At 55.1% G+C, this 9,365-nt stretch overlaps 1 protein-coding gene across 7 annotated transcripts in view; it reads right to left on the bottom strand.

Moving 5' to 3' along the window:
* LOC113211090 (zinc metalloproteinase-disintegrin-like NaMP) overlaps positions 1-9,365 on the bottom strand; it is a 242,718-nt gene that overhangs the window by 16,917 nt on the left and 216,436 nt on the right. For all 7 annotated transcript variants that reach the window (XM_052269400.1, XM_052269399.1, XM_052269398.1 and 4 more), the window contains one exon: positions 4,272-4,354. In XM_052269400.1, the coding sequence (XP_052125360.1) occupies positions 4,272-4,354 (83 nt within the window). The remainder of the gene's footprint in view (positions 1-4,271; positions 4,355-9,365) is intronic.

Genomic DNA, 9,365 nt, shown 5'->3' with positions numbered 1-9,365 from the left:
GGGGGGAGGGGCTGGGAGGGAAGGGCAGAGCGTCCATAACTTACGAGTGTGCTGCTCCACCGCCGCTGCCCGGCTTCGCGAGCATTGCGAGAGCGACGAAGATGGAGATAATGTGTTCGTCTGTAGACTGAATCGTGCTATGTTTTGTCTTGGGGGCGGATATGTTGAAGAGGAAACATAATGCGGCCTCGACAAGACCATGGCTCTTTTACGAAACAAATGAGAGTGTATGACAGTCGACAGTCACATCTAACGGAAAAGACCAGCCACGTACTCTTTTGCGTTAGACAACTATATAGTTGAAAATACTTTGTATGTACTTTTAGATACTTTGTACGTAATTGTATAAAATTTCAACGACTGTTAGTCACACACTTTTCTGGGAGTGACAAGTCATATATAAACTTTTAATTTTAATGACAATTTGTCACGTATTTTTAAGCGTTCGAATGTCACACACTTCTATTTGTAGAGTCGATACGCTCAGTAAGTGGACGCGCCACGCGGTAAAGCCGGTTAAACTCGTTGGTAACGGATAGCGTTGTCCACAAGTCTACCGCTCCTCCAGATCGCTTGGCGAGGAAAGGGGCGACCACACCTATGAACACACCCCCTTGAGACAGGCCAGGGCCGTCCGGTTGGAAGCGACGAACCTTTAGGAGAGCGAGAGAGAGAGAGTGAGAGAGGGAGAGGACAGAGACATGGACAGGAGGGGGAGGGAATCAATTTTGCGAACCGGGCGCGAGCTGGGCGGCGGTATCGGGGAAGTTGGAAACGGGACTTCGGAGTCTTAACGTCACTCAGGCGGGGAGGCACTGTAGCCGCCCAGGCCGCCGCCACCGGGACGACGCGAATGGCTGCGGGCGAGGCATCCTCTCTCTCTCTCTCTCTCTCTCTCTCTCTCTCTCTCTCTCTCTCTCTCTCTCTCTCTCTCGCGAGACTCGAGTGAGCCTATGGGGTGAGACGCGGCCCCCTTCCCTACTCGCGCTGCTGTCGACTCTTTCATGCGCAACTAAGTTAACTCCCGTATAAAGGGGGCTATTGTTGTCCCGTTTGTCCCACCCACGCCCCGCCATGCCACGCCAGGCCACGCCCCGCCACGCCCCAGGCGCCGTCATCCGTGTAGAAGCACCACTAAGTTCCGAGAAGGTACCACGGCCACCGCCGTCATCGGACACCTCTTCACCTCAGCTCCACCCAACAATAAGGAAAACAAATACAACCTTGCAAAAACACTTTCAGTATAAGAAAAACCTGCACAATTTTGTCGTAAATTGCTTGCTTGGAGAGTGCGCCAAATTACAGTTTGAACTGTAAATTACTAGTTCAATTTCGATTTTTACATTAATGCGACTCTGGGCATTTTTTTACTATGAGCAAGACGTACATGCTAATGTTTCATCGGCATACGCTGTCAAGGGGGATGGACCGAGAGAATACATTCATAATTATCCCAGACACAAACTTTGTTGAATAAGTTGAATGGGCGTGGGTTGAGTCCTCTTCAGAACTCACACCGGCGAAACACGTCGAGACGACCTTACCCTATAGGACACAAGGTCTGCGTCACCGCCGAGGTCACCACTGGCCTGCCCTGCACTGCACCACCTCGTGTGGGGAGAGCAGACACCGAGACGAGCGGGTCGTCCGCAACTCGACGACACACCCAGAAAAAAAAGGGGGACGAATTTCGCCGCTCTGGCTTTGGCGCGCGCCAAACTTGGTTTTTAAAAGTTTCACCATTAGGATCCGCGCCCGGCGCGTTTTAGGGCCCCCCGGCTCTTGGGGAACGGGGTGGGTTCAATGGAGGCACGGGATCGGTGACGGTCTGAAGTGAGGCGGAAGCTGCTATCCCGCTGTGGGCTCGACAGTGGCACACATTACCTCAACATGGCGGAGAGGACACGGTCAAAAAACAAGGTTCTGATCTTTTTGAAGCAATTTTGGCAGCTTTGAGGAGAAAGAGGCACCAGCCTTGTTAACAGAAAGGTGTACGGTGTACATGTTTGAAACTTAGGGGGAATTATTTAAAATTAAATTCACAGCACAAAAATAATTCCTGAAGAAGTGACAAGCTTGAGAACAGTCATGAAACAATTAAGTTTGTGTGATTTCTTTGAGGAAAAACAGTCGGACAATTGTCCTTTAAGATAACTATCTACGCGATTCCCTCCACCACCACCACCCACCCCAATCCCTCCCATTCGCTGATGGGTCCGCCTTGACCTCTGCATTTCCTCGTCCAAAAGCGCACGTTCGCGTTCAGCCAGCAAGGGGTGGAGGTCGTCCAGTCCCCGCCGGCACAGATTACATGGGCCCGAGTTCAAGAGCCATCCCCCCATTCCTAGGCCTTATTCCTTAATAAAAAAAAAAATAAGAGAGAGAAAGTAGCGGAAGAAGCAAAAGAGGTAAAAAACGGACGGAAGAATGGAGGTAAGAGAAACTGTCCTGAATGGGGAGCGGCCCCGTCGGACCTGAGCTTCCCCCTTTTTTTTGGTACGGAATGAAGCCCCCTTGGCCTCGTCGCATTACTCGGTGTCTGTTCTCATTGGCTGCCCCAAAAATGGCATCCGCTACCCCCAAAAAAAAACATTTTGTTTGACTGCCAACTATTTTAACCGCTCTCGGACGACGACATGGGCTGAACGAGCCGCTAGGCGCACCGAGAGCAGATATTAACAGGAAGCGTTTCGATTATCGCCTAAATTACGCGAAGCGTACGCGCCGCGTCCCCCCGTGCAAACGACTTCTATTGAATCACACCAATCGTTTTAATTTCTCTCTTCCACTTATTCCTTCAACCCTTGCCTCACCACTCGAGCCCCTCATCGTCCCCCCTCCCAACCCCTCCAATCCGGACCCTCCCTCTCTCCCTCCCTCTCTCTCTCTCCCCCTCTTCACGTGACTCCTGCAGGGATTGTACGCCGGTGAATCCTTACGCCGGCCGGGGAAAGGGTCACTCGAGGGCGTCTCCCGCCTCCCCCACCCCCACCCCCTCTCTCAAACGGCTCGCCACGCCACGCCATGCCGCGCGGACTTTTATGCTCACCAGAGCTTTCCACTCCACCTTACATCTTGAGGGCGGAGAGCAAGAGGGCGGTGCGAGAGCGAGCGAGCGAGCGAGCGAGCGAGAGAGAGAGAGAGAGAGAGAGAGAGAGAGAGAGAGAGAGAGAGAGAGAGACGGAGAGAGACAGGGGTGAAAGGTGGGTGGAAGTACTCTCATTTCATGAGTAGGGCGTCACAGGGCCAAGCACAACGGACGCAGCACAGTACACCGGGGGGCGGCGCGCGGCGGCGCGGGGCGTCGAGGTGGCCGAGAAGACCAAGGGGAGCGACATCCCTGCCCCGAGCCTCCCCCACCCCGCCTCGCCGCCGCTGCAACCACGTTGATGCGGGAACAGGGCTTGCGCGACGCGACTCCCAGTACCTCGGATACCGCAACTTTGTTGTCACGACTGTTCCATTCTGTCCGTGCCGACCCGGACCCGTGCTCAGGGCGTCGCCCCGTGGACACGTCGTTGTTAGTCTCTCTGCTACTCTCGCTCTACCTCCCCCCACCACCGCCCTCCTCTGGCTCCCTTTCCCTTTGTAGCTCCCGTGCGAGTACCTAGCAGCTCTCTCCGTACGTGCCAGTCCACATCAACTTTATCATGCACATGATGTTCACTTTAAAACCACACGATCCTGCGAAAATTTACCAGAGGCTGTATCCGCTATGATGGAATTTTCAGTATATTAATTACTAAAAAATCGTTGATTTCGGTACGACTGAGATCTTACATCAAAATTTTCCTGTCCTTTCCACTATACTGTTTGCGGTTAAAATGCAGAACTTATATTTAAAACTTATACGAGAAAATAAACAGAGCTGAAAATTTGCCATCGATCGAAATGGTAGAAAATGACTATTTATTAGTCCTTGTGGCACTTCTCATCTTTCATTCAAGCAACAAGAGCGCGGGAGTTCACGTCGTATCGTGCGCAGCGCTTCGACTGGCTTCGCGGCTGCAGCGATATAGCTGTTGGTTCTGTACAGCCTCACTCAGTCCAGTCAGAGAGGCGGGCGGAGCCAGGAGGAGCCCCCATCAGCCCCAGGGGGCCCCGACCGGCTCCCCTCGGCGCACCGGAGCTCGATGCCGTCTGTTTGGCGGGCAGGAAGACGGGCGGCGGTGGCGCCCCGGGGCTGGGGTCTCCATCGCCCGCTCCTCTCGAAACTCTCTCCCCAACCCCCCATCCAGATAATATTGTGCAAGTAATTGTAACACACTCACGTATTGAGTTCGAGGAGCAGCTCAAAGTGATGGTTGAGGATCTTGATGTAGAGCGAGGTGGAGGCGAAGTGGTTCCTCGATTGCTGCAACACAGAAACAAAACGGGAGAGAAAATTAGAAAAAAATAAAAAGAGGCAATCGGAGAGCAGAGATATGAGAAAGGGGAAGGGAGAAAGATTGTAGAGCAGGGGAGAAGCAGAGCTGCAGTACAAGAACAAAGAGTACATTGTCCTAGTTCAGGACGCACTTGGGGGCACCCCTTCTCACTGTCTTTCGTGCATCAGCACGATGGCATGCAGTAGTTGTGTCGCAGGAGCTCGTCATTGTGTGAGCAGCAACCACAATTACTTAAGAGAGGCAATGCTGGATGGGACACTCCGTTCAAAAGCAGGCCATGCCCATACCACTGGCATGTGGGAAAATTTTAAATCGGTCTCTTAAACAAGTAAAGGTGTTATGTTTTTTGAGTTTTTTTTCTTCATTATTTACACAAGTACATGCAAGTCGCTACAACTGTGCGCATGTAAATTCACTCGCCTGCCATTCACGCACCTAAGTTTCCTAAGTAAAATCATCCATATTTGATGGTGGTCCAGGAACATATACTGGTGTGTGTGGTTCTGATCGGCCTTGTGCCCCGCTAGATGACCTAGTGTGGGGGGGTTGAAAAACCAGGCCCCCTTTAAACATGAACGTTGTTGGCGTTCTGCAGCGAGTGTTTTTGTCGTATGCGAGCAGGCGCTGCGCGGGCAAGTTTAGGAGGAAAGAGGGGAAGGGGGTAGGGGTGGGGTAGGGCTTAAGGGAGACTAGCGGGGGACCAAGCGGCCGGCCGGTCCAACACGGTAGCGGGCCCCACAGAGATAGGCGAACGGCCCGTACCTACCTGCGAGCCCCCCGCCGGCCCCCGCGGGGGTGTGGACGGCTCCCCCATTCCCATAATATTCGGGGCGAGTTATTGCGACGCAAAGCCGAGGCAGCGGCCCCTAATTATATATTCCACTTCCATACTGTCCTCGCCCCCGTAACCCACCGCCTGCCTCTCCGTGCATTTAGCGCCCAGTATGGGCCCACCCTGAAGAGGGCGCAGGGAAGGAGGGCGGACGGACGGCAGGGGACACACGGACGACGCGGCACGAGGCCGAGCAGCAGCAGCAGCAGCTGCCGCAGCAGCGCCCCTCTCTGCCCCTCCATAAGGGGGGAATTTGAGGAGGCGCCGGGGTTTTAAATGTGGGTCAAGGAGGCCTTGGCAAGCCTTTCTAGTTAGGGCTCTTAAGTAGAGTGCAGACACCCGACCGCAGCCACCGCAGCCCTCCAAGTCCTTCCTCTTCTCGTCCTCCGCGTCCGTCCTCTCTCTCTACCACCCCACAGTCCTCCCCTTACTCCGTCATCGTGTCCCTGGAGGCCATGATGTGCACCGCCGCCTAATATCAACCCCCAGTCAGCCTCAGGTGGACGCCCAGCTCGACTCTGCCAACCACCCTCCCACCTTCATCCCCCCGCACCCCTCGAGGGACCCCCTTCCCCCCAACCCCGTACCCCTGCCTCTCCCTCCACTCGTCCACCACCTCCAAATATATATCCTCCGATCCCGCGGACACCTAGGTCTCTTTATCCTTGTTGACTTCCTCGATACATCTTCCCCCACCACCCAACCTCCGCATGCCCCCATATCCCCTGCTCTTCTCTCTCTCTCTCTCTCTCTCTCTCTCTCTCTCTCTCTCTCTCTCTCTCTCTCTCTCGTTGCGTTACGTCTGCACGCAGCGCAGCTGTCCTGGAGCCTCCAGCATCGTTTCCTATCGCAGCTGGCCTTGAGCCTCCAGCGTTCCCCATCGCAGCTGTCCTAGAGCCTCCAGCATTCTCCATCGCAGCTGTCCCAGACGCCTGTAGGCAAAGCTCCTGAGAGAGTGAAGCTAGATCACCACAGATAAGGAACGGTCTGCTGTAGGCACATATCCAGAGTGGGGTCTCTCGTTTAGTTTCTCAAAGAGAAATAATAAGATCAACTTTTAAAGAAGTGGAAAATATTTAGCTGGAGTGCAATGGGGCCGTGCATCCTTCATAAAAAGAAACATTACAGATCGAAAGCTATTTGCTAGCACCTAAACAACAAAGGTGGTGTATTTGTCCTTTATGGAGTTCTGAAATTAATCATCGTTTTTACTCAGGGGAAGCCGCACTATGACCCTATCCTCACTCCACTTTACCCAGAACTTGCCCACAGGCTGCGAAAAGACAACGATACCTTTCTCCGCCCGAGTCGCTCAGGTCTCATGTTTCTCCATGAGTTTTGTCCTTTGGTTGTTCGGGTGAGGCTGTGTCCCACTCCCGCCCGAGATCCTCCCTGTGTTCTCCAGAGGCGCTTGCTCCTCTCTCCAGTGGGTGTCCAAGGCCTCCCGAGGCCCGGGGACGGCCCCTGCTCCATCATTTGTCATGGGCGCGCCGTGCGGTGCAGTCCCAGTCTAGTCCAGTCGGGACCAGCCCTGGAGAGGCCCTGGAGGGGCCCTGGAGGGAGCCTGGAAGGGCCCTGGAGGGGACGGGCATAAATCACTTAAGCCCTTTGACGGGGCGGGGCGCGCGGCGGGTGTCTCTGGACACTGCAGGCGCCACCTACCAACCTACCACACCACACGACACCCCGCCGGTCCCCAGCTAAATATGTAATCGTCCTCTCCCTTCCTCTCCACCGCCCCCCCTCTCTCCCCTTCCCTGTCTCCCCTTCAGATTGGCCAACACGCGAGAGACCATCCATCCGTCCGTCCGTCCTGCAACTACTTTATTTTCACAGCAGACAAGCCCCTCGCTGAGCCGAGCCGTGTGATATGTGACGTCACTCCATCGACGCGACCTCTTTATACACGACACAGAGAAAGGGGGAACGAGAGAAAGAGGGACAGAGAGTAAGAGAACCACAGGATTTTGTTTTTGTTCTTTGTTCATAGGGGGAGGGGTCGTCGCTGCACCAAACATGAAGCCATAATAATTTTCTTTCGCTTGTCATGTCATAAGCTGGGCATATTTGTGCCATGTGCCGTGCACCGAGTGAGCAACCACTTTATTGCTAACTAACTCATACATCCATTCCATGCTTGTTGTAATGGAGTACCACAATGCCCTAACAGCGTCAAAAACGCTTGGTAGAAATCAAGACTAATACTGCTTTAAAAACTGTTTAAACGACGAAAAATGACGCGTTACACTCTCAAGAGTGACTTTCCCCCTAGCTTTGCACGAAACGCACCCACGCGCACTTTACTGTAGTAAAAGAGAAGAGATTTCAAAACCTGTATACTCCTCTCCTCCCGCACGGGGACGAGAACTCATGAGGAGGCTGACGACCGAGAGAACACACTACTCAGCAGATCACCCTGCCCACCCCCTCTCTCTAAAGGCTGGCCCACCTCCGCGCCGCTGACCGCCGCCGCCGCCCAGGAGAGGCCCCTTCAAGTATAGTAGTGGCAGCGTCAAGAAATTGGTACCATCAATCAGGCTGGGTGGAAGGGGGGGGCAGGGTGGGGTGGAAAAGGTGCTGAAAAATTGTGCAGCACGCACCTCTTCAGGAGGGTCAGGAGGAGGAGGATGAGGGCCGGAGGGGAGGGAGAAGGCGGAGGGGAGCGGGGACCCTGTAACCTCTCACCCCCTTTCACCCCCCACCCCCTCTCTCTCTCGCCCAGGACCACAAGATGACCATGAAATTCCGTCCGCCAAAGGAGCTGCAAGCACGCGCGCACGTTCCGCTCGCCTCGAAACAAAAGACGCCCGCGCGGACTGACAACGGACTGACAGATGGGTCGCTCGACAGACCATGAGGCTGGCCGCGTGAGGCGCGGCCGTGTGGTCAGTGATGGAGCGGAGGCGCCGGGGGAATTTCAGCAGGCCACCACCATTTGCGGGGAAAACAAAATACATATAATATCCCCGCCTTTGCTCAGGCTTTCTGTTATTTTCAGCGCCAAACAACAACAACCACAACAACAGAAACAAGCATCCGCCTTTAGCCATGCAAATTTCTTTTCCCCCGTTCTCCACACTGCCGTAGCGAATATTTTAGCCGTCATCGAAATCGGGATCTAGCACCTCCAGCGGCCCACTCCGCCGCCCTCCTGTTCGGCGGTAGCGGCAAGGGGGGGGGGGGGGGGGGGGGGGTAAGGTGTGTGTGGTTGTGGCTTGGCTGTTGAAACATAGCCTCTCGGTCGTGTGTGGTGCCAGGCATGGTCGTAGCGGAGCGTGGCGAGGCGTGGTGGGGCGGGGTGGGGCGGGGTGGGGCGTGGTGGGGCGTCGCGGGCCGGCCTGGGCGTGGCCTGGCCATACGTATCATCCGAAGGTTATATAAGTGGCAGGTCTACGACCCTTTAGACCGGCGGCGACGGCACTACCTCGCCATTCGAGGCGAAACACAACATTTATTGTAGAAATTTGCAGAGACGCGAATGGTGAATGCGAGTGAGCAGAATCATTTGCCGTTTATAGTTGTCGTCGGGTTTGTGGACGGGGTGCGGAGCAAGTCACTGCGGCCATTGCGACAATCAGCGCCTTGTTTGCCGAACAGCCAGACGGGCGGCAGCAGCAGAGAGGTCCGGCATGGACCAGACCCCTCCCCCTCCCTTTTTTTCTATAGAGGGTTGGGGGTGGTGGTTGGGGGTGGTGGTTGGTGGTCGCTGTGGTGGTGGCAATCACCACAAATAATAAACAGGCTGACGAAAAAGTTTGCGGGGGGGCGTCCTCCTTTTTCTCCGTCATAGTCTTTCTCTGCGCGCGGTGCAAGTGGCAGGCCGTGCCACCACGGCCGGGGCGCCGCGGGGCCGCCGCTCTGCTGCGCTTGCTCCTCGGATCAAACAAAACAACCGCCAACCCCTCCCTCTCTTTTCTTCCTCGTGTGGTAAGCCCCCCCCCCCTCTCTCTCTCTCTCTCTCTCCCCACGTCCCGCTCTCCCGTCCCCGTCCCCACGCGCTTTGACTGATGAGAGTAATTATTAATAATTGCGTCTTGCGCGCTCCAGTCAACACGGATGTGCGGCGGGCGTCATCCGTCAACATGCCCGAGCAGGGAGGCGGCGGACGGGGGCGGCGAGGGCGGTAAGGTGCGGGGCAAGGGAAA

The sequence above is a fragment of the Frankliniella occidentalis genome, unplaced genomic scaffold (assembly GCF_000697945.3).
Source record: "Frankliniella occidentalis isolate FOCC.00 unplaced genomic scaffold, Focc_3.1 Scaffold91, whole genome shotgun sequence".
NCBI lineage: Eukaryota > Metazoa > Arthropoda > Insecta > Thysanoptera > Thripidae > Frankliniella > Frankliniella occidentalis.
This window is presented reverse-complemented; position numbering and strand designations above follow the sequence as displayed.